Here is a 25578-nt window from a genome sequence, read left to right as displayed (position 1 = left end):
GGATGACCATATGCAGTGTGGAAATAGATTTAGAGGATGATTTGGGTTCCCATTGTGTCATAATTGGAGAACAGATGAAGAATAATTTCAGTGAACATTCATGAGACACCTTGTTTGGCACCGATATAATCAAAGAAGGATGCCGAAATCACAGAGAGGCTTGGTTATCACATGCTTGTGTTTAAATTTAAGATTAGGCAAACAATAGGGAACCTGCGTGTAGCTAAGAACGGCCTTGCAGTTTTGGAGTGAATGGATAAAAAAAGAGCTCTATATTGTTTTTAAACCCCAGCAGTAAATTATTTATCCGGGATAACAGCTAGGTAATGGGTTGCTTAAAAAAGAATCCCCAGTGTTTTAAGTGATAAGGTGTGTTATTAAAGTGAGTTATGCACTGTATTCGGAGGTGAAAGGATAAACACACAAGGTAATGAGCATTCTCACAATGAAAACATCCGTTTCTTTGTCAAACTTAGGAATCATAACAAAAATATATTAAGAGACACGCATTTCATGCCTAGGTTTAATGAAATGTTAGGTTCTTAAAGATGTGCCTTGTTTCACTACAATTGATTTTTTGACAGCATTCCACCAGGGGGAGCTAGAGGAGATAGCAGAGAGTTATCAACGTTTAATACTTCCTCCGGGTGTGACTCCTAGAACCCTATGCCCTTCTCTTTAACATAAGCTGCAGCATTTTTCCAAAGACTCATGCACAAGTTAGTCAAAAGATAAAACGGGATTATTTATTTTTACGATGAAGTTTTAACAGAAAAAACAGGGAGGAACATTATAGGAAACTGGAGAAAATATGATGCTTTTTGTAGAAGGGTCTTACTGCGGAAATCACAACCTATAAGTTTGGGGAGAAAAGTGTCGCATTTGGATCATTATGTATGGGAGGGTAAAAGTTAATTAAATCTTTGTAGCGGGATCTCAAAAGGCAGAAGATAGATGAGTTGAATTAGGAATAGACCAATTAGCAGCAAAATAGCTTAACAACTTTACTGACAATTCCTTATGAGTGTCAACTACTGAAAAAGAAATCCAATTTCACTGTGAAAGCAGTTTCATTGAAATTAATGAAAGCATGTTTGTAGCACTTCAAACACGAGGAATCATTTTTACTGAAAATTACGTTATCACCGCAATCAATACATGGTCGTATATTAAAAAAAAGATGATAGAAAATTACCAAAAAATATCAATGTTTAGTGCCACACTACCTACTCGACCTGAATTGTTTGAGTTAAATAAAAGTAACCCACTATGTAGATTAGGGTTACAACGGCTCTTTAAAACCGTTTAAAGAACATATATAGTTTTACTTTAAGCAGATGATTACCGGCTGCGTTATTTAACAGAAGTAGGAATGCGAAATCTATTCATAAATGTGATTGCATGCAAGAGAAGGGATCGCATTGCCCTACATTAACAAAACTCATCATTCTAGAGCAGCTTCCAAAACGCATGCGAGTACAACTGGCACCTGGAAAATAATTTAATAGATGTAGTTGACAAACACAGATATTTGGTGCCTCTGTTCGAACATATCAAACTCAGATATGAAAGAGGAACCTCAATACTTGAGGGGCAGATGCGCTTGAAAATCAAATATTGTGGTGCTATGCTGAAAACGTTCTTGAAAACTTAAAAAGTCAAAAAAGATGTGTCTCCCAATTGTTGGTGATCCTGTGCAGGGAGCAGAGAACAGTAGGTAAAAAAGTTTAGACTAGTATAACAGGTTTGATATTTAACACCAAAGTCTAATTACATGTAGGATTTGGGTATCCAATCATTGTTTTACCAAGATATTTTTTGAAAATTCTTTACTGGTTTATATTGGTAATGAAATCTATGAAAAAACGCTTTATTAGAATGGATTTTGCATGGTAAAAGCTTCAAACCCTGACAAATATCTATGAAAAAAAGCATTTTGCAGTCTAAGGGCTACATGTACGTAGCATTTTGCACATCGCAAACAGGGAACCGGGACGCTTGCGACGTGCAAAATGCACTTTGGTATGGTGAAACCCATTTTTGCGATTCGTTGAACTATTCACCAAATCGCAAAAAGGGATCACGAGTCGCAATTAGGAAGGGGTGTTCCCTTCCTGATTGCAAGTTGCAGTCCCATGTAAGATTGTTTTGTAACCGCGAATGCGTCGCAAAACAATCGCAGTTAGCACCAGTTGGTGCTAACCCATCCGCAAATGGGAAGGGGTCCCCGTGGGACCAGACTTTGTGAATGGCAGTAAAAACATTGTTTCAGAGCAGGCAGTGGTCCTACAGACCACTGCCTGCTCTGAAAAAATGAAACGAAAACGTTTCATTTTTTGTTTTTGAAATGCATCTCGTTTTCCTTTAAGGAAAACGGGCTGCATTTTTTTTTTTTTTAACTGCTTTATTTAAAAGCAGTCACAGACATGGTGGTTTGCTGTCTCCAGCAGGCCACCATCCCTGTGAGGGCGGCCATTCCCAAGGGAGTCGCAAATTGCGACCTACCTTATGAATATTCATGAGGAAGGGCATTTGCGACCTCCTTGCAAGTCGCTAACAGTGCAATTGACACTGTTCAACATAAGGTTTTGCAACTCGTAAATTGCGAGTCGCTGTGACTCGCAATTTGCGAGTCGTAAAACAGTTCTTTCGTACATGTAGCCCTAAGTTACTTAAAATGGCGAAAGCAACAAACTATAAGAAATATCTGTAAATGTGTTACCTGTATCCCATGAACTTAGCTCAAAGGCAGTGGAGTACCCTAAACATAGTACATTTGGCCTACACCCAATTGGCACATTTAATTTATCTATAACTGCCTAGTAAAGTGGTAATAAATGTCCCCAGGGCCTGTGAATTAAATGCTACTGATGGGCCTGAATCACTTGTTATGCAACCCACCTAAATAGCACTTTAAAAGTTGTCTCAGGCCTGCCGTTGCAGCCTGTGTGCATTTTAAACTGCATATCTGACATGCCACAAACCCTTTGGCACAGCCTAAGCCTTCCTTTTTTAATACATATAAGTCACCCCTAAGGTAGGCCCCAAACAGTCCCTGAGGCAATCTGAATTGTAGACAAAGTCAGACATGTACTTCTAAGGATTACATGTCTTGACAGTGAAAAACTCTTACACTTGTTTTTACACTGCTGGATGGCCTACATATCCTATCGGATAACACTAGGTTACCTTAGCACTTTTCAAAAGTGCTAACTTTTGTTTGGAAATGGGTAGAAATATCATGTTTGATCACTAACAAAATGTTACTTAAAAACATCTTTAATGGTAAAGTGAGATTTTAAACCACAATTCTGAAAATGGCACTTTTAGAAAGTTTGGCATGTTTGTCCAAACCATTTGGTGCCTACAGCCCGTATCCTGGGTCACATGACTAGGTGTGAGTGGCAGTTGGCTGCTGTATATTTCTTGCAGAAGAGTGTCACAAAGGGGTACTTGGTGATGGCAGGATGGAAGGGGTGGAGCTGTACACAGCTCCGCTTGCATTTTGAAAGAGCTGCCTCAGCGCACACGCAAAGAGCTTCACAATAGTCTCTGGTGGCTCCAGACATCCTGGAACCAGAGCAGGGAGGCAGGGAATTCCAGAATTATCAGTTGGGGGAGGGGCTCAAGAAATTTCTTCCACTTCAAAGTAGGCACCAGGTATAAAAGTAGAACCCTTAAACCACCGCTTCAGTATACTTGTGGACACTCTAGAAGAAGGACTGCCTTGCTGTCAGATGACAGCAATGCTGTTTGAAGCCTGGCCTTTTGTCTTAGTAGAAATACTGGACCATCTTCCTTCATCCCAAGCTACCTGAAGTGATACCAAGGGTCAGCTGACTCACCTCCTGTTGAGAGCGACAGGGGCATAAGAAGCTCCAGAAGCCTCTCTGCAACTGCCCACCTGATCTGTTGCTCTGAACCTGCAGGAGCCTAAATGGCATCTGCTGGAGTGAGCTCCTGATCCCCAAGAGGTGCCTCACCAGGTCCTGGGCCCTTGGCTGGCATCAGTTGAGCTTCTCCCTGGATCAAAAAAGAAATCCTGAAGTTTTGAGCTCTTTATAACTATGAATAAGTCAATTTGAGCAGAGAACTTGACATCTGTAAAGATCGCCAAAACAAAGCTTCAGTGGACCTGCCAACCGGCAACGTGAGATCTGCACTTCGTGCTAAAGCATAAACAGCCTGCGGTGACAGACAACGCGAAGCTCCAGCAACAACAATCTGCGATGCCCAACAGGATCTTTATGCTACAGCGACAGCCATCAGCAACACTGGCTCTGCTCCCCTAGGCCTCCTTCACCGTGAACTGGCCTCTTTCAGCAGGACTCAACTAGTCCCTGAATCCAGCCCACGCTCCATCGCAGTCAGCCTAAACTTGTGACTTTCCCCCAGTCTAGCAGATAACTGTGAGTGGCGCTTTGTGCTTCTCTGTGCTATATTTACATATATCCTTTACATTGCATATCTCTGGTTCTACTGATTGGATTTAGTAATTTGGTCTTATTGTACTTATTCAATTTTACTCTGTTTTTCTAAATTAGTGTGGTAGTTTTATTGTGTTGTGGCTTCACTTTATTACTGTTTGTGTGCTGAATAAATACTTGACAAATTGTCTCTAAGTTAAGCCCGACTACTTTTGTGCCTAGCTACCAGAGAGTTAACCACGGGTTAATTTAGTGACTTTTGTGGTTCACCCTAGTAAGGAATGGGCCTGTTGTTCGAGAAAGGCTCACACGTCCTTCAACCAACAACCCCATTGCTCACACTTTTCAATTTAGTGCTAAAGCTGGAGAACAAATAAATTAGGTACTTTTGTGATTGTGGCAAAGCCAATATAGACTGGTTACACCATGCATTTTGGGAATGTTGGCAGAATTCTCAAAATATAACAAAAAACGTAATTGACTTGTTGAGGGGCAATGACAATGGAAACAACAGTTACACTCCCAGTTCTCTGCGGGGTTGGAGATGAACTGATGTGCTGCATCTTGGGACCATCAAAGTATGAGAGGGTCCGCAGTGTGAAGGCTGATGGCTGTAGCATCAGCCAGCCAGCAACAGGCTAACCACAGTTCTGCTACAAAAGGTGTGGCATTAAGGTCAACTACAAAAACTCCCAGGTGACAACAGTAACAAGAAGATTAGACCCCAAACTAACAGTAACAAGCTAGACGTAGAAGATGCCTGGAATATGTACAAAAGAAAGCTAAAGTAGAAAGAAGCTGGACCAAGAGGATGGACAAGGAAAAAAAAACTGAGAGACATGTCGAATGAGGAAAAACAGACTGACCTCTAAGACAGATACACATTGGAAGAAGAGAGTTAGACAAATTTGAGGCAGCCAAAGTAGGAAAGGACAGAGAAGGTCCCAGTACCAGTTCGAGGATACCTGGGACTAATGTCTTCCAATTCTTTCTCTTACAAGCAAGTGGAGGTCACTCAGGAGTTGAGACAGGATTGATGTGCCAAAAACAGGAGCGGACAGTGGGAGGATTTCTGGGACTAATACCTCTTCCTCTCTTTTTTTTTTTTTTTTTTTTTTTTTAAACACAGAAAAAGTAACTGGTTTCACTGAGCAGGTTTGCTAAATGTCAAAGCAACCTTCAGATCAGAATCCAGTGTACTGTACCTTTAGTAGAATAAATATTTTGGTGAGCACTCATTTTAATTTCACCTATCCTGTCCAATAGAATGTTACCAGACTCCCTATAGGCAGCCTGCCTCCTTGTAGGTAAATGCACAGATCAAGTAGTAAAACTAATTTTGTTCTAGATAATATTAATCTGTGCATCATTCTGGGTTTCGAGGGATCCTTAGAAATATTTCTACTGTATATACGTGTAATTTCATATCTGAATTGAATTGCATTTTTAAATCTTTTCCAAGATCTTTAAGTTAGATCTGATGCTTCAACTAAAATTATATTATTAACACACAGGAACAAATATATCAATGTAATCATTCACAAAGCACTCACAAAATGGGTTCTATCCGGAGATCATTTTCCAAAACAGCAGTTCAGCCATACGCTGAGTAATCTGAGTAAAATGCAGTCCACCCAGAAAGATGTATAAGTTCCACCAAATGAAAATGACCCTTTTGTCAAATCAAAACCCTTCATAAATGACACTGAGAACTTTTAAAATGATTCTGATGCTACTCCACATCAGCACACCAAGACGTTGACAGCCGCAGAAATGAGAAAAAATAAAGAAAGGATGGTGTAGACTTGTCTCGCAATCTTGAACAGCATGGTTAAGCACGTCTCCACAGGGAACTATAGGCTCTCACCGCATTGAGAGGATTGATCTGATTTTTACATGCTGCTCAACTGTTTCACTTATTCATTCTAGTACTCTCCTGTCACAAAAGGAGTAAAGTGGCAAGACTTTTTAGATCATCCAGGCTGACTGATAATGCGGTAACTCCACAGGGATGCAAATGTATAAATAGTTACTCATACTTTGGCTGCATACTTGTCTAAGTGAAATAAATTAATAAAAGTTGTTGCTGCATAAGTTAGTAAAAGTAAAGTCACAGAAATTTGGCACCTTGTTCATTAACATAAATCACCGATAGTCCTAAGATTTCTGAAAAAAATGTTTACCAATTCAAGCTAGATATTATTAGTTGTAGCAGTAGTTTGAGAGCTGCTGTAAGTATGTAGAGATAGTATTAAACCACGAAGCTGCAGTAGTCAAGTGTCTGCATTTATTAAATCACATCCCCCTCAGTCGGAATGCATGGCCTTTGTGTGTGACTGAAGGTTCCAGAAGCCTTCACTAATACAGGACTATTACGATACAGCACACTCCCATTATACAGGAACTCTAAATTCTACTGTTAAACTGTTCCCTACTGCAATGCATGGGCGAAGCAACAAATAGGTGGACCTCCAGGGAGACTGAGGGCCTTACCAGATTTGCATGAAAGGGTGCCAAGATACACAATGTACTGTAATACTAGAACAACGTTGGTCAGTGCTATTCAAATCTCAATAACTTAGCAAGCTGTCAATTACCAAGTACAAAACATTTAATTGTTACCACCACTATTTTTAAGTCTTGCCTATGACAGTGCAGGTGTTACATGCATTCTCAATTGCGAGAAATAAGTATACAACAAGGGGCTTGCAGCCCATCCACTGATTAACATTCATTAGCTACATTGGGACTCTAAATTGCTGCCTTTTTATTGGCCAGTAAATACTGGCTTCACTTCCCCTTCATTCAAGTAGAGCATGGACCAAGTACAAATTGCTGTCCATCCACTGAGTGCTGTGATTGAGGCACTACTTTTATTTTTTCTTCTTCCATCATCCTTGTTGAACCTCTTGCCTTGCTATTTTTTTTTTTTTTTTTTTTTAACTATTCCACATGTGTTTCAAAGTAGTCCCTCTCATTTGGAATGGATGCTTATTGTACAGCAGATGTTATCTGCTTTTATTGTGTATATAGATGTTATCTGCTTCCAAATGTATTTTGCCAAGGCATGGACATGAGCACTATTGCTTTCGTTTTACAATAAGATTTTTTCACAAATGTCATTTTTTTCTTGATCATGCATGGGAAGATTAACTGATTTGCTCAGAAGCATGGGTGTGTTGTGCTGAGAACCAACAAGCAAAGGCAAAGCCAATAGGTCTCACCTGTAAGACTACTGGCTCTGCCACTGACCTCTGTTCACACTGTACAGCACTGGCATTGCCGACTTTGGCAATGCTTTGTAGGAATGCAACACAGCAGTGTGTCAAAACATAATAATTAAAAAAGGATTATGATGCATACAGCACTTATGCACGTTAAAAACAAAATGTGCATTAGCCCTGGCTTGGCCACAGTGTATTATTAAATTAGCTTTTGACATACTGCACAACACCTGTGCTGCTGTACAGTACAGCTACTAAACATTGCCAAAGTCAAAAGCTCTCATAGACGAGACCTACTGGTTATGCCAATGCTTGTTGTCAGCGAACATCTCGATGCACTTATGCAGGTAGATTTTCTTTAGAAAAACAGATGCTTAGTCCCAGGATGCTGCACTTCAGTAATCCCCATCCAGAAACCTTTAAAATGTTGACTGTCTATAGAGTGATCAGAAGCGAGATGCACTTGCACAGTTAGTGTTTAATTTCATGGTAATTTCGAGGCTTTTGATCTGAAAAAAAACAAAGAAAACATTTTTTGGGTTTATCACAAAACATCGCAGAAATGCCAATACGATATCACTTACCAACATCACCATGAACATAGTATCCTTTTGGAGGTTTCCTTCTGGAAAAAAACTGCAAATAAAAAATATAACATTTAATTTGATTAATCAGTAAAACATGCAAAAATGACAAACATGCTACTATATCAGAAAAACGCTGCGTTCTCCAAGTCAGACTTTATATATGTATGGTTTACAGGTACTAAAGAACAACATTTAAAATTATTTTTTTCTGAAAACATTGGGCCGTTCACAACAAACTGAATGAAGGATACCCAAATACAGATAATAGCAGCAGTGTCTGCCTCGAATATCAAGGGGGGGTAGATGGGAGACGAGGAACAAATAATTATTTATTTTTTTTTTTTAAAGAAGACTTACCATTCCCGCCACCACCTCCAGCTGCCTCGCTCATCGCTCCTTTCCTGTTCTGGCATCCCAGTATTCACTGGGACACCAGAACATGCTCCCCAGCAATCCTGACGCTGCTTTCATGCTAAACCTAGCATGAAAGCAGCATCAGGATTTGTCTGCACGGCTCAGACACAACCCTGACGGCTGGGCAAACACACATGCGCACTTAGTGCACTACATCCCTCATCCCCCCGTCCATCTCCCATGGCCCATCCCCACCCCTCCCTTCAAATGCTGTCTGAGCCGACAGCAGAAAAATAAAACAATATTGAAGTATTGTTTTATTTTTCTGTTGCTGGTTCAGAGCCAGGGGTGCAACGCTCCTGGATAAAAGAACTAATGTTTGACCACCACAACACTGAAATCGGACTTTTAATTGAGAAACTGTAAAATGAACGATTAACTCAAGCACCTATCCAGAAGTACAGTACTTGGAAGGCAGGCATTGATATCTGCTGACTTCTCCCCATTAAAAGAAGTAATGGTTTACTCCCAGCATACTTTTAATAAGCCAGAAGAGGAGTGATAATTGGACCAACCATGCAGACATATTTTAAGTGAACAACAAAGGCACTGTGTGTGATGACGCAGGTCTGCAACAGTAATATAATTTGTCATTTAAAGGACAAAGACGCATGCCGAAAACAAGCAATGAGTGTGCAACCATTTTTTGTTCTGAAGTTATGCAGTTATTCTAGACTAAAAACTCACAATATTTTCAAAGACGGAAGAGGAGTAACAAAGTATAACTCGCAAACCGTGCATTTGTTTCCCAAAATACAGTAAATTGTCCTTGGCATTAACACTTTATCCTCTTCAGTGCCCGATTTATCAATCAACATACTTGCTCTTATTCTGAGTTTAATGACCCGCCTTCAACCTTTGAAACCAGAAAGGCCATCAAAGGAGGAGAGGAAGGGCCGCCACTCAACTATTATCATCAAAAGTGCAAAGCAGAAGCTGCATTTTCTTGTCATTTCCACCAGTTGAAAATGCAGCATTTTACGTTGCACTGTCACTGATGTAATTTAATGGATCTACATAATTTGCTTCCTGTTGTCCTCGATTACTTTCCTTTTAATCGGGAGAAAACGTTTCACAAAATGGAAGCTACTGCTTGTGTACGTCCGGCAGGGAGCCTCCCTTTTTGAAGCAATCCAAGTTGAGGAGCAACACACCAAGGATTTAGACTGTGTATATAAAGGGTACTGGTGTACCCTTGTATTATAAGGAATAAAGTATCACCTGTCATACATTGTAAGGCTGTTGCAATTCACCTAGAAGTTCCATGACCTTATAAATGAGCTCTGCCTTCGGCCTTGTTTCTCCATAGGTCACAGAATTCTTCTGGGACTTGCAATATCCTTATACATTTTGGTAGTAGTACTTGGCAGTGGATACTTCTGTGCCTATATTAAACCTCACATGTGATTCTTGAACATCCATCCAGCCTCACTCGTTTCACAGGCTTTCCTTTACGAGGAAAGTAGGAGTTTTGCTTGTCAGAAAACCTGGAACATGTAACGCCCACCTTAAACTTTACTGAAAATCATCATGACAGTAATTCAATTTCATCTTAAATCATTCCAACGCTGTTTAGACGCAAACCGAGATAATTTAAAACTGATCAGAATAAAACTATTTAAAAAAAAGACAAGATGTGAGCACGCATGTTTCATTGCATGAATGGCTGTTGCATCGGTCCGCTCCATGAGTGACGGCCTTGCTTGAGAGGGCTTCGTAGGACTGCAACACCAGAAAGCACCTTCTTCTCCAGAGAAACATCAGACAGAGAACCTGTTGTAGTGGGGTTTTCTTACTCACTTTTTTAGTCTTGCTGGTGCGCATGCCAAATGTAGTAAGGAAAAGAAAGAGAGGTGATCTCGGGCTAGGGAAAGTAGATTGAAAAGGATTCAAATCAGTACAAGATGTGGCTGAACTTTCTCCCACTCAGTTCTAGTGTTGGATATTGTAGGAAATCTGCCTTTTCTGCATAGTCACCCTGGATTTTTCATCTTTTGATAAACGCTACATTTTTACTGGCTTTAGAACTCTGCACATTTTTCTTATAACTAGCAGTAAAGTCCCAGTGCCCCCATTTAAACATGGTTAAATAGACATAATCCTAATTGGTATAATTAACTTGGCTATAACACCCTGGTACGAAGTATATCCAGGGCTTGCAAATTCAATGCCACTAGTGGACTGCAGCACTTAACGTGCCATCCACCACATGCAAGGGAAAACAAGGCTTTAGGCCTACCATTGCAGCCTGAATGTAGCAGTGTCAAAAAACTAAGTTTGATGTGTCAAACTAAACCCTTCTGTAAGGTCAAAACATCCATTTTAAATACTAGTAAGTCCCCAATACAAAGGCCTAGTAGCCCAAAAGGCAGGGTCAAATATGTTTAAAATTATAATAAGTAAAAATGTAATATTAACACAGCCTTACAGTTACTAGCACCCAAATACTATTTTCACTGAAGGAAGGCTGGTTGGCTGACTTATAGAGAAACAATAGGAAGCAATATTAAATACTAATACTGTATCTGGTGAATGGAACCAGCTCGAAAAATAATTAAACAACTATTTAATGGTAATTAGAAATATAATGTGATGGTGTAGTTCAATTGTTAACAAATATTAAGGAAAAGTACCTTTTAGAAAGTTAAATTTTTCCTGCCTAAATAATGCACTAGCTCTCCAGTGTCTCCAAGCCAATGACTACGCTTAAATAGGTGTGAAAAAGACATGAAATCACTTCCAGCTAAAAGAAACAGTAAGCTCACTTCAATAAGCCGAAATGATTTACCCAAGTTTGGCAGAATATGCAGGAAAGGGGGTTTCTTTTGATAACATATGTGACAAATCCTGCTTGACAGGTCTGTTGAGCCACATGTAACACTTGGGGGGCAGTTGAATGGGAGAAACAGGAAGCCAAGAAAATCCTTGTGCGTCAACTTTCTGATTGCTGAAGTATCCTGCTTTTGTCCTACTAGACTTTTGTCTCTGGGATTGTTGTGGGTACACTGCTTGCTCGAAACTGGATTTTAGTGTTGGATGTGGGAAGCTACTAAAATTACCTTTGTACACTTCCCACTCACATCCCCAGCCTCAGATCCCAAATTTACTGCAGCCTAAGACCTTTGCCATTTTGAATTTTCCCTGATGCATTGCATTTTGGGCCTGTTTATAATAAAGGTAAACGTAACTACTGCATAAAAATAGGGAGGTGAGGGCCTGGGTACTTCTACTCCATTGGTTAGTGAGGGAACAGGAGTCACCCCCTCCCCTCTTTCCCTCCTCTGGGTTGGTGCAAAGTATAAATGTGGCACATCCAGGTACCCACTACAGAACACTTTCTGAACCTGTGGAAGATCAGAAGAGGACTGAACCTGCTGTCTGTGACATGAGAGGAGCACTGAAGGACTGGACCTGATATCTCTTGTACCCAAGACAAAGTGGACTCCAAGAGTCAGTTGGCTGACTTTCTGTGTGGCTACAGGGAGACAACAAGCTGCAAGAGGCCATTTCCCGGGAGTACCTATCTGACCAGTGGCAGCTGGACCTGGACCCCACCGTTGGCCACTGTCTGACACCCTATGAGACTCCCAATGAGGTTCTCAGAGCTTTAGAAGTTTACTCCCTTGGTCAAGTGGGACTTAAAGAACTAAGTCAGAAGGCAAAATCTTTGACTGTCACAAAGCCTATGGTATGTTCAACCTGGGCTCCATCATGATCAGCCTTAAATCACGCCTAGGTCCAGGTCTACAGTGACCAGTGGTTGTCACTGGAACTTTGTAGTTCTTGAAGCTATTTCTACTAAGTCTTAAACTGTCCATCTCCATTTCTGCTTGTTGATTTTTGACAGTTTGGTGCTATTTTATAAATGAAAGTTTACTCTATTTTTCTAATTCGGTTTGGGATAATTATTGCTTGGTATTTTCACTTCATTATTGTTTTTTACTGCACAAATACTTTACACAATGCCCTAAGTTAAGACTCTCTCTTCTCTGCCATGGTAACAAGGGGGCTGAGCTCAGGTTAAATTACGGACTTTAAGGACTCACCCTAACAAGGGTTATGAATATTCCCTGAAGGGGCCAATTGCCCATCCCAAATAATAATTATATTTTTTTACTGATAGATGAGGTTTAAAATGGTTAGCCTCAATGTATTGTTCAAGTTAGGGTTATCTGTAATTATAAAAAAAAAATCCATATCTTCAAGCTACCTCCACTGGTTTCTTGTCAAAGCTTAAAGCAAAATTCGCTCTTGGAAAGTTATCATTTCTATGCTACCAGTGTCAACTGATACATTCTTGGTTAATCTTGTGGGGCTCATGCGTTCATTTTCCTTCTCCTCTACTCTTGGACGAGGTTTGATGGATTGATCATGAAACCCAGGATGAGGGAGTCCATAAACTCAAATCAGTTTGGCTTACAAAAAGAGTTGCAGCGATGGCTTTGCAGACGATGGAAGGATGGTCCTGCTGCTTCCAAGATGCTGAAAGGATGTCATTTTCTTTATCCTTTCTTCATTTGGCAGCAACTGTAAGCACTTAGTTGATTGTTGTTATTTAGTTCTCTATTGCACCATTTGCGTAGGGACAGTACTGAATGACCTGCGCGTCTTTTTCCTAACTGACTCATGCAGCTATTCATTTCTTCACTTTGAAAATAAGGGCCACGGAATTCCATGCAGGATACTGTAAGCAGCTGTAATCTTCTCAAGGTTCGGTAATATCACACCCTAAACTTTTGAAAACATGATTTTCATCCCAGGGGAACTTCGCAAAGGTATTTATCATTTGTGAATGAACCAAAACCTGCATGCACCGTTCCGACTGGCCTAGTGCCTTGTTTGAAGCATACCACCAGAGATTTCTCCAATGGATCCACAGTCTGCAAAAGACTAAGAATATAAACAATTTTTTATTCTCAGGAACTATGTTTTTCCTCCTTGCCTTAGTCTTGGTTATGCTCTAGTATTTCACATGTGTTTGAACCACTATTGTGTGTCAGAACCCAAGATACCATCCAGCTGTTGCCTCTCAGCCAGATGTCCTCTTCTACAGCTTTGTGTTGTCAATAGCCAGCCCTGCTATCATGCCAATAGCACTGGAGGACCTTGACCGGTAATGGGGAAGTCAAATACTATCTGAAAAAAGCCTTCAGCACAGGAGACACCCACTAGCTTCTCAGCTATTATAGCCCTCTGCAGGCATGACCAATCAAAAGCTGACTCATCACATCGAATTCGTCAAGGTTGAAAGAATGACTGTAAAATACAAAGTGAAAAACAGCAGAATTCTCAGTTCCTGGAACATAATATGCAATAAAGGTCTTATGGTAAAGATGGCACTTTCACCTTTCGTTGCAAGATGGCTGCATGGCACCAGACCAGCAAACCTGGAAATCAACGTCTTGCAATCCATCATTACTGTATAAGAATTCTAATGTAGATAGAGGTAGACATGCCTAAAAAAAACAATTAGAAGGAAATGCTAACTCTTGCTATCATGAATTTTCTCATTCTGTTGAGCAAGGGCCCTGATGGCCACGCATTCCAATAGTCATCACCTTGAGAGGGCACAGCCACAAAGCAGCTTGACTGGCACCACCAGTCACAGCGGATTCTTTAAAGGTGTCATCCAGTGACTGATTTCACAATACATTTCAAAATTCAAGGAACATCCTCAAACAAAGGAAGAAATATTCTTGAATGCCTATTGCTGGTGATGGTTAATGCTGCAGGACAGGGGAAAGATAACTATTTTTTCTCTGCTAGTGGCAGCTCCTTTAACCGAATCAAAAAAGCTACTGTATTTGGAGCTTTCAATATATTTCTAACTATCTGCAAAGCTGCATCATGCTCAGCATACTATTGTCAGACAGCAAATGCCCTCAGGAAATCCCTAAAGGTAGGGTCTTGGTGGATAATTGTATGTGAACCAGCAACAGAATATAGCCTTATCCAAAAATTACTGTTTTAGAGAGCTGTGAGGGTTTTGGCTGAAACAATATTTTCCCTTCTTGAGGTCTGTCATCACCCCATTAACACCAAAAGATCTGTACAGAACTGTAAAGTAGTTTACATATATTTATTCAAAGTGGATCCATTTTGACTCAGACTTTCAAAAACAGCACTCAAATAGTCATTATGAGTTTGCTTGCTTCAAGCAAACTACCAGATGTCATCTCTCATGATTAGTCACACCTGCAGGAAAATACAGACTAGTATTAACTTTCTTTCTTTAGTTCTTTCTTTACATTCCCAGCTGCTGACACCCAAAACTCAAACTTCTGTATCAAAAGTGTCAAAGGTGTGTTCAGAAAGTGGTGATGCAACAATGCCAGGATTCGTTCAAGCTCATGCTTTCCATGAGGAACTTGGCCACGGATAAAAAAGTTGACTCTGAGTGGTCATCAGTTGAGGTAATCCATCTTTGTTGTGGAGCAAAAATATCTCATGTATCTGAAACAGGTGATGAAATTATCTTGGCAGCCGCTGAAATTCACATCTATGGTTGGGGTATGTGAAATGTAATGTAAAGTGTAGAAGACCAAGGGCCAGATGTATCCTTAATTCCAACAGTGATTACTTAATTGTGATTCGCAAAAAAAAGAAAAAAAAAAAAGAATTCGTAATTTGGTAATCGCGATTGGAATGTATGAAACTCCGGGAGTTTCATACAGCGATTCCCAAGGGCTCACAAATGGACCTACCTCATTAATATTAATGAGGTAGGTCACACCTTTTTTTTAAATTTTTTTTAAATGCAGCCTGTTTTCCTTAAAAGGAAAACGGGATGCTTTTGAAAAAGAAAATGAAAAGTTGTTTCATTTTTTTTTAAGAGTAGGCAATGTGTTCGCTAGTGAAGGGGTCACCTAAAGCTCCCTCTAAAAACATTTGTGTTTACTGGAAACAACATGTTCTGCCAACAAACAGATGTTTGTAGCAGAGACCTTTAAAAAAGGCACAAAAATGAAGCTAATCTAGTGTGGTTATTTTAGGATATATATACACAAAGCAAATCTGAGTGGTTTGTTATATTTAAAGTGCTTTCTTCAGGAACAACGCCAGTGTCACTTCCGTCTGAGCATACTGTTGATTTCCAAGGCAGCACAACACACTCAGGGCCAGATGTATCATTCTTCACAATAGCGATTACCTAATTGAGGTTTTTAGCGAATCGCAATTAAGTAATCGCTATTGGAATATATGAACCTCCAGGAGTTTCATACTGTGAGTCGCAAGGGCTCTCAAATGGGCCTACTTCATTAAATATTCATGAGACATGTCGCAATTTGCGAGCCATTGTGAATGGCTATAATCACAGGGATGGTGGCCTGCTGGGCTCAGCAGACCACCATGTCTTTGACTGATTTTCAATAAAGCAATTTATTTTTTAATGCAGCCTGTTTTCCTTAAAGGAAAATGGGATGCATTTAAAAATGAAAAATGAAAAGTTTTATTTTCATTTTTTAAGAGTAGGCAGTGGTCCACGGGACCACTGCCTACTCTTAAAAAACGTTTTTGCGTGCATTCACAAAGGGGAAGGGGACCCTTGGAGACCCCTTCCTCTTTGCGAATAAGTTACCACCAATGTGAAATTGGTGGTAACTGCGATTGTTTTGCGACTGCATTCACGGTCACAAAACAATCATACATACCTCTGCGATACGGTATTAGGAAGGGACACGCCCCTTCCTAATACCGAATCGGTATGTAGTCGCAAATCCAATTTGTTGGACAAGTTACCGAATCACAAATTGTACTTGTTACATACCAAAATGCATTTTTGCGATCGCAAAAATGTTTGATACATATGTCCCTCAGTTCCTGGGATCCACTTCAACCTCACAAGCTTAAGGGTAGTAAATCAATAGTGCCTTCTCCTAGGATGGGTCCTGAGTGAACCCTTCTCAGTGGGTATAAGGGGCCATGTCTCCTTGCGCAGAGTGGCTTCTATAGGCACACATTAAACAGAGAGGCAAAGTCAATCAATAAACAGTCTGTTTTACAGGGTAATCATGGCTCATTCCTCCTCTGCTCCAGGCGGCATTCATTTTTTATGCTCTCTTTCCGCCTTGCAGCATTTTGTGAGCAAAATATTGAAAGCAATGGTTGTTGGGTTTGGTGAATGTATGGGTTTGAAGGTTAAGTTCCCAAGCATGCAGTATGAAATGAAACAGTTTTAGACACAAGGGAAACAGAATATAAAAAAAATGATATTAGGTTAAAGTTCACCTAAACGTACAGGAATTTTACAGTGTCTCAGTCGCCTAGTCTATGTTTGCCTGCCTACTTATTGATGGTTGCCGGGATAGTGCTTGACCATGGAGAATGTATTGTTACTTTGTTATCCTAGCGGTACCCATCACCAGTGTGATTAACATAAAATTAGATTTTTTGCCTCACTGTTATATTCTTTAGTACCTTCAATGCCGGGGTTGGACTCTTAGGTCAAGGTTTTGTGCCTTCAACAGTCCACACTTCAACCAGAAACTGAATGTTCTTTCTACTTCATCTGCATTTGTAACACCCTTTGTGACTCCTCATCTCACACACACCCACAATACTGAAAATTGCACCACTAATATAGACATAGCCCCACAGGCACTGAAAGGAGTTAGACAGTAGTATACTTTGTATATCATCATATCACGTTTCTTGGAAGGCTTCACACTCTTAACTAAAAACACCCTAACTACACCAATTCATACCCACATTCAAGGTCAATAGCTCCTAAAATGTAAAATTCAAACTTTAGGTGCACTTTTAGATAAATAATGTAGCACATAATTACTCCATAGGCTGCAGTACTTTCTACAATGGCAGTTTCATAAATGTTATCCATTCTGGAGATACACTATACACTGCCTAAACCAGAGCTCTATTTCAGAATCTTTATCATCCAGTGCCATGTTACTTCTCTAAATCACCCCCACTCAACACTTTACCTCACTGAAAAGACAGCCCCAGAAATCTTACAAACATAACCCTATCTGCCTACCTAGAGTGACCATTAAACAGACCCGTAAATATACAGATAACGACTCTGGTGACCGTACTACACCCTTCTGCCTTAGGAAGCACTATCTGTCTAATAAACCACCCTTCATCCGGGATCATTTTGACACCCACACCTCTACACGTCACCATTAGTGAGAGATGGATGGAGCCCAAAGACTCCACCAGGCCTGCCACCCTACATATCACATACCTCCTGAAGTCATGCACCACAACGCAATAACAAAGACGGCATTGTGGTCAATAAAACACTAACAACAATCCAGAGTTCTAAACCCTCCACAAGGACTATATCCTTTCAGTTTCTATTTTCAAACAACCGAGTTGAACACACCACAATTTTTAGGATGTTTCTCTGTATTTTGAGCATAACTGTAATACAGTTAAGGAGCCTCTAAGAGATCCAATGGGTGTTGTAGGTGATTTATGCTTCAGTTTGTGCAGGCATGATTTTCTTCAACTTTTGGACAGCTTGTGTTTCAGTTTTTGTTGCTTGCAGGTCTACGGATTTATGATATATTATTTATGTAGATTTGTTGAGCACACTTGGACCCACAAGAGTATCCAAGATCTTGAGCAGGTGTATAAGTCAAGCAAGAGTAGGTGTGGGTCATCCAAAGGAGATCCACAGGTTAATTAAAGAACCAGGTCTTCACCTTCTTGTAGCAGTTAAGAAGTGAAGAGGTCCTGATGTGTTGGGTCCAGGTCTTGGTGGCAATGTAGGTAAAAGCAGGATTTCTGGCTCTGCTTTGGGTGATGCATGGGATACGTGTGAGAGAGAAATGTAGATCGCAGTTGTCTGATGGGTTGTAGGAGTGTAGGTGGTGGTTGAGGCAGGAAGGTTTACTGTTGTGGAGGGCCTTGAATGCATGGGTGAGCAGCATGGACTGGCAGCATTTCTGGATGGGAGCCAGTGGCGCTCTTTGAGGTGATGCAAGATGTGGGTACGGCGAGGAGGCAGAGGATGAGTGGTGTGGCATCCAGAATGGTCTGGAGTCTCAGTGTGAGAAAGATGGGATTCCAGCGTACAGTGTGTTGCTGTAGTCTAGCCTGTTTGTGATGAGAACTAATCTGGAATGTGTTTGGTGGTATGGGGTAGCCACTAGAAGATCAAATATAGCGTTCATATGATGACGACGCAAGAGGTGGCGACGCTTTTACCTCAAATACCATGGTAAGTTTATTTCCAGGATAAGTTCTAGGTTTCTGGCTTGTTCTGATAGTATTGGTGTAGGTCATAGCTCTGCTGACCACCAGGAGTCCCATGATGAGTTATTGTTTCCAAAGATCAGTACTTTTGTTCTGCCTGTGCTGAGCTACAGGGAGTTCTATTTCATCCAGACTGCCACGCTGGTCATGCAGTTTATGAAGCTGTTTCTGGGGACATTGGCTTTTTCTGAGAGGGACAGGATGAGCTGCGGGTTGTTGTCATAGGATATGATGTCAAATCCATGGGCTCTGATGATGCCTGCCATGTAGCTGTTGAAGAATGTTGGGCACAGCGATGATCCTTTTGTGACTCAGATGAAATAGTACATACAAACTAGTGGCTCACGGGGAAGTCAATCACATAGAATATAATTTCAGAAAGATTGTATTCAAGTACAGATATAATAGGTATTGGCTCATACATACTGACTGCACTCAGGTGCTGCACAGCAACTCATGAGACACCCACGAATTCTAAGTGGAGAGCATATTGTGAGTTCGTCAAGGTGTGAAAAATCTTACGTTTCCATCAGTTCAGCAGACCTGTTATGTATGTTACCAAAAACCTTCAGTTATGGTGGTAAGAGCATAACCGATCTCAACAGTGCTTTCAGTATGAGATAATAATTTAATATCGACACGGACTTTCTATTTTCATTTCTTTGTGAAAACCGAAGGCAGTCCCTCAAATGATCCTAGAATTAGGACCACGCCTCCTACATGCAAGCAGGATCAAGAGTTTTGCATTGTCATGCGGTAAACAGTTAGAATTCCTGAGTGCCTCACGACTTGCTGTGCGGCATCCGAGTACTACATGATAACTATAATTCAATTCAATCTGCATGCAAATTCAATTGTTCTGACTTCTTCTCCATGATGGATTTCCTTCTGAGTTACTAAGTTATGTACTGTTTCAGCCAGGAGAAAGCCCTACGCTCACAAATCACAAATGTCGAAACACAAAATGTTGTATGCACAAAGAGATGAAAGCCTACAACATTCTTTCAATACAAAAAAAGCCCCCTCTTGTCTACAGAGTACCATTATGTCCTTATGACAGTAGAAATTATCTTCAGAACAACGAATGACTCAAACTCAGCTGTGTTAAAATTGTATTACTTAGGCATGTTCACGTCTAAACGCTATTATCTCAAAATGAAAACATGATTCTAGGGTGGTGCGACTGGTGCCACCGCAGCGGCAGTGGCGGCCCGTCCTTTAGGGTGGAGGGGCCATGCCCCCCCACCTTTTGCCCCTCATGAAGAGAGTCTGTCAGACTGAACAAAGGTCAGCCTGACAGACACTCTCCATGTTCAGCTCAGGCAGCCAGGAGCAGACATGCGCGACTTGCGCACACTTCTGGCTGCCTGAGCTGAACTTTGCTGGGCTGAGGAGGTCACAGCTCCTATGGGCGTGACCTACTCGGCTCAGCAAAGGTGCCTCGAGGCCCTCCCCTGGGTGACAAGGAAAGCGTCACCAATTGACACTCTCACTGGGCGCTTCTGGTTTAAGCCCTGAAGTGCCCAGGGCGAGTGTCAATCAGTAACACTTTGTCCAGAGTGGGGTGGGGTCAGCAGTCTCACTGACCCCATCCCACTCTGTGACGAGGCTGGGGAAGGCAGCAGTCCCAACCCTCCTGGGACCTGGAGGCAAGAGAGATCAGGAGTTTTGTCTAGTGGAAGTTTTGACTCATAATTAGATAGCGCTAGCACAGAGGGTTAATATGCCTGCTGCAAAGAACGTCTACATTCAGATCACAAGTACATATAATGTGAATGAGTCAGTGGGTTGCAGCTTTTGTCAAAGAGACCCTTTTGTTGCTTCCTGTTTATAAGTTAAAATTCTAATATAGAAAAGTGAGCAATTAGCTGTCATCAAAGAGCTGCAAACTACAATGTATAAATTAGAGTGCTATGACTTTTCCACAGTTGTTCATTAACCTAATGTTCCAAAAAGTTTAATTTGAGTAGAAATTAAAGAGAACGCCCAACCGTGGTGTTACCTTTTAAATTCAAAGTTTGTGCTTCTCCAGACAAAGCACTCAAACCATAGTGCCTACCAGTATGGATGACATGTGACTCCTACACCTAGTAGCCCTCAATCTTCCAAACATTTCCTAGACACTGATTTACACATGTGTATGGTTATCTCTGTGTAATATGTGTGTGTAGTTTAAAGTGCTCTGACACCCTACACTGGTATCAATGGCGCTATAAAACTTGATTAAATGCATCTGAGAGACAGTGGTTATGGAGACTTGAGGGGCACTGTTAAAGGGTTGTAGTGAGGAAATCCATGGCAGAGATGGTCTGTTAGAAAGGAGGTCTCTAGTTGGCAGTCGGTTTGCACCCTGTCCAAGTAGGGACTCTCACTCTAGTCAGGATAAGGGAGATACCCGTTCAGATAACCCCTGCTCACCCCCTTGGTAGCTTGGCATGAGCAGTCAGGCTTATCTCAGAAGCAATGTGTAAAGGATTTGCACATAACACACAGTAATAAGTGAAAACACTACAAAAGGACACTACACCAGTTTTTGAAAAATAGCCAATATTTATCTCATAAAACAGGACCAAATACGATACAAATCCAACATACAGTAAGAAAAATATGAATTCTGCAAGATTTACTCAAAACTACAGTTCCTTGAAGTGGATAGCTCCACCTGGGGCTATCACGGCGTCGTGATCAACAAAACCAACAGTCCAGGCCAGCCGCTGCATTGCGGGCCAGCTATGGTGTTGGGAAGAACCGCAAACAGTACCTTGGATTTGCAGGGTGTTGTGATCCTCATGGTGAGCTCCAGAGAGCGGCGTCACTGACGTCGTGGTGTCTGTTCCAGAGTCGGTGCAGGAGTCGTTGGGCCCTTGAGGTCACAAACGTTGCATATCGAACTCCAGGCTGATAAAGTCAGGTGCGCCGGCGTGGATGGCATCGGGGCTGCGGTGGGAAGCGGGACGATGCCACGTGCGGTGTCCACAGGTCACAGTGCAGGCAGCAGCTCGGTGACGGCATCCAACGGCGTCGGTGAGACCAGGGCTGCGGTGTGAAGCGGGGCGGTGCGATGTGCAGTGTCCACTGGTCATGGTGCAGGCAGCGTCGTCGTCGTTGCTGAAGCGCTGTCGTCGGTAGGCCCAAGCCAGCGGTGCGGGACAGGATGGTGCTTCGTGACCCTCACGAGCGGTGTCCACAGGCCACGGTGCAGGCAGGATGCCTAGTGACGACACAGGACTTGATGGTGCTGGCGTCAGTGGACCGGGGCTGCGGTGTGGGATGGGACGGTGCTTCGTGTTCCTCGCAAGCAGTGTCCACAGGCCATGGTGCAGGCAGCGGTGCCGGTGTCAGCAGGAGCGGCGGCGGGGATGCCCAGGCTGTGGTGTGAGCAGGCAATGCTGGAGTGCGGGGCCCACAGGTAGCAGTGCGAGCAGCGGCTCGGTGAAGTCATCCGATGACGGCGTCGGGGAGACCAGGGTGGCGGCGCGAAGCGGTGCAATGCGACTCCATGTGGCGTCAGCAGGTCACGGTGCAGGCCAGCGGCGTCGTTGGCGGCGTCACAGTGGTTTCTCCTCCTGAACAGCACAAAACATAGTTTACAGTGCTGCAGGTCGAGGAAACTGAAGTCTTTGGTGTCCCTGAGACTTCCAACAGGAGGCAAGCTCTACTACAAGCCCTTGGAGAATTTTCTCAAGCAGGACACACAGCAAAGTTCACCCTTTGCACTCTTTTCAGGCAGAAGAAGCAACCGCAGGCTAGTCCAGCAAAGAAACACAGCAAAGGGACAGTACTCCTCATTCAGCTCTTCTCCTGGGCAGAGGTTCCTCTTGATTCCAGAAAGATTCTAAAAGTCTGGGGTTTTGGGCCTTCTTCTTATACCCAGTTCTGCCTTTGAAGTTGGCAAACTTCAAAGCAAAGTCTCAAGTGTTTGCAAGATCCTTCCTTGTCCAGGCCAGGCCCCAGACACTCACCAGGGGGTCGGAGATTGCATTGTGTGAGGGCAGGCACAGTCCTTTCAGGTGTGAGTGATCACTCCTCCCCTCCCTTCCAGCACAGATGGCTAATCAAGATATGCAGGCTACACCCCAGCCCCCTTTGTGTCACTGTCTTGAAGAGAGGTGTGAACAGCCCAACTGTCAAACTGACCCAGACGGGGAATCCACAAACAGGCAGAGTAACAGAATGGATTAAGCAAAAAAATGCCTACTTTCTAAAAGTGGTATTTTCAAACTAACAATTTAAAAACCAACTTCACTAAAAGATGTATTTTTAAATTGTGAGCTCAGAGACCCTAAACTCCACATTTTTATCTGCTCTTAAAGAGAATCTGCGCTTTAAGGATATTTAAAGGCAGCCCCCATGTTAACCTATGAGAGAGATAGGCCTTGCACAGTGAAAAACAAATTTGGCAGTATTTCACTGTTAGGACATATAAAACACACTAGTATATGTCCTACCTTAAACATACACTGCACCCTGCCCATCGGGCTACCTAGGGCATAACTTAGGTGTGCCTTACATGTGGTAAAAGGGAAGGTTGAGGTCTGGCAAGTGGGTACATTTGCCAAGTCGAACAGGCAGTTTAAAACTGCACAAATAGACACTGCAATGGCAGGTCTGAGTCATGTTTTCAGGGCTACTAATGTGGGTGGCACAACAAGTGCTACAGGCCCACTAGTAGCATTTGATTTACAGGTCCTGGGCACTTCTAGTGCACTTTACTAGTAAATCAAATATGCCAATCATGGATAAACCAATCAACAGTACAATTTCTATAGGGAGCACTTGCACTTTAGCACTGATTAGCAGTGGTAAAGTGCGTAGCAACAATAAACCAGCAAAAACAAACCTCAAAAAATAGGAGGAAGAAGGCAAAACGTTTGGGGATAACCCTGCAAAAACGGCCATTTCCAACATGGTCATTGGGTGGCACCAACAAACACTGTCACACCTGGCACCACCAGCACTAAAGCCAGCCCTGCTTCAGACTTTCTAAATGACTTTCTACATCAAATCCACAATGTAGTGAATCCTAGTTTGTTTTTTTAATAGGGATACAGGAGCTAGCTTAGCTGCTGGCTTTCAGAACTCGTGCCCCTGTCACCTAGTGACTTTTAGCCTACTTAGCCTGCTCTGTTTTAGCACATTTATTAAATTAATTATTTTAAGATGGCTGCCTTCTTTTTGACTCATGCCCATGTTTTGATTTCCCTTATCAGTGCCACCCCGCTAAGGCGTCAAGACCAGGCGTACAAATACAAACAAACTGAAGATGTCCGCGTTAGGTACTTTCCCTCTTCACGCTTTTGAGGGAATTGTTTATACTAAATTACCGTCCCAAGCACGCCTTGTTATCTATTGTTTGGGAACAACCGACATCAGGGGTCTAGGCAGATCTGTATATATACGCCTCACTTTATCAGATAGATGGAGGGATTTCGACCAGATGCCATCGCTATCATCACTGCGGCACGTCGCCTTGACACTGACCCAGTCTTCGCGTTCCTCCGGAGTCTAAGTTAGAGACCTCATTTCAAGGTAACGAGGGTTAGGGGCTCTTCTCATAGACATGGCATTGGCAGATTGAGGTTTAACACACCAAGCTCTCTTCTGGGTTAGGGGTTAGGCCTACCGACGGGGTATTAGGACATATCACACATTTCATGAGATCGAATGATATTGCGAGATGGTGGGGGTCTTTGTATTAATGACTCTTGTCTTTTCCATTCTGTTTCTTGCATTGTTCATTATCCTAGTTATTGCAGCCTATGCAATCTATCGTAGATTGCAGTTTTTGATGAAATAAATATTTTTGAACCTTTAATGCATCTTCTTCTTTGCCTGAGTATGATTGAGACTTGTTGTCGTTGTGAGAAAGTGGTACTCTCCGTTTAACCACGATATCACCCGAGATGTCATGCATTTGAGTCCATGCGTAAAGATTGCCACAAATCATCTCTAACCATTTGGGGTTTAGGTGAGGTGCTGCTTGTGAGCCGGAAGGATTAGGACAACAGTTGCGTTTTGTTGTAGGATTGGCATAGTCACCTAAAAACATGGGTACTGTCATCCTAAATCAGCAGTCTTGCCAAGGGCAAGAGTCAAAACTACGACATGGCGCCACCAACGATGGTGTTTAGGCACTAATTTACGGATACCCCAAATATCACAGTCTCACATATTACAGGTTCCCTAAGTACCACTCAACGGAGATGTCTGTTGCCTTAGGAAAGATCCTCCTCAGCTGAACAAGGAACACCTAATTAGGCTGTAGGTTGTTCGAGCTTGAACTCATAAAAGGAATTTACTCCCCACTTGGTGTTCCATCGCTTAATTCATTTTTTCAATATGGCTAACGCCATAGACATTCCTGAGAATGCTAGACAAGCATTAACATTACATCTAGTAGCGCATTGCTTAACAGATGAAGGCGGGGATGTTGCTTTCATAGTAGAAGCTAATGAGGCTTACCCAACAGAAACATTTTACTCCTAGGTCACCTTTCCTCAGGAAGACAATAGATCAGTTACATTCCATACATATACAGTAGTGAACGTACCACCACGGTACCAAGCATACCAGTATCATGAAATTCCACTCTCATATCAAGAGTATCAGAACTGGTTCAAAGGCGCCCTACCACATGTAATACAACACGTCAGGTTAGGTCCTTTAGGCAATGGCGGACCTGCATGGCCCATGTTTGCCACATAT

At 42.1% G+C, this 25578-nt stretch overlaps 1 protein-coding gene across 1 annotated transcript in view; it reads right to left on the bottom strand.

Annotated features, from left to right (window-relative positions):
• Positions 1–25578, bottom strand: part of AFG1L (AFG1 like ATPase) — a 481876-nt gene that overhangs the window by 370670 nt on the left and 85628 nt on the right. The window contains exon 3 of the mRNA XM_069235452.1: positions 8236–8287. Coding sequence (XP_069091553.1) covers positions 8236–8287 — 52 coding nt within the window. The remainder of the gene's footprint in view (positions 1–8235; positions 8288–25578) is intronic.

The sequence above is a fragment of the Pleurodeles waltl genome, chromosome 5 (assembly GCF_031143425.1).
Source record: "Pleurodeles waltl isolate 20211129_DDA chromosome 5, aPleWal1.hap1.20221129, whole genome shotgun sequence".
Lineage (NCBI taxonomy): Eukaryota > Metazoa > Chordata > Amphibia > Caudata > Salamandridae > Pleurodeles > Pleurodeles waltl.
The sequence above is the reverse complement of the archived record's forward strand: the minus strand, read 5'-3'. Positions and strand labels throughout refer to the sequence as shown.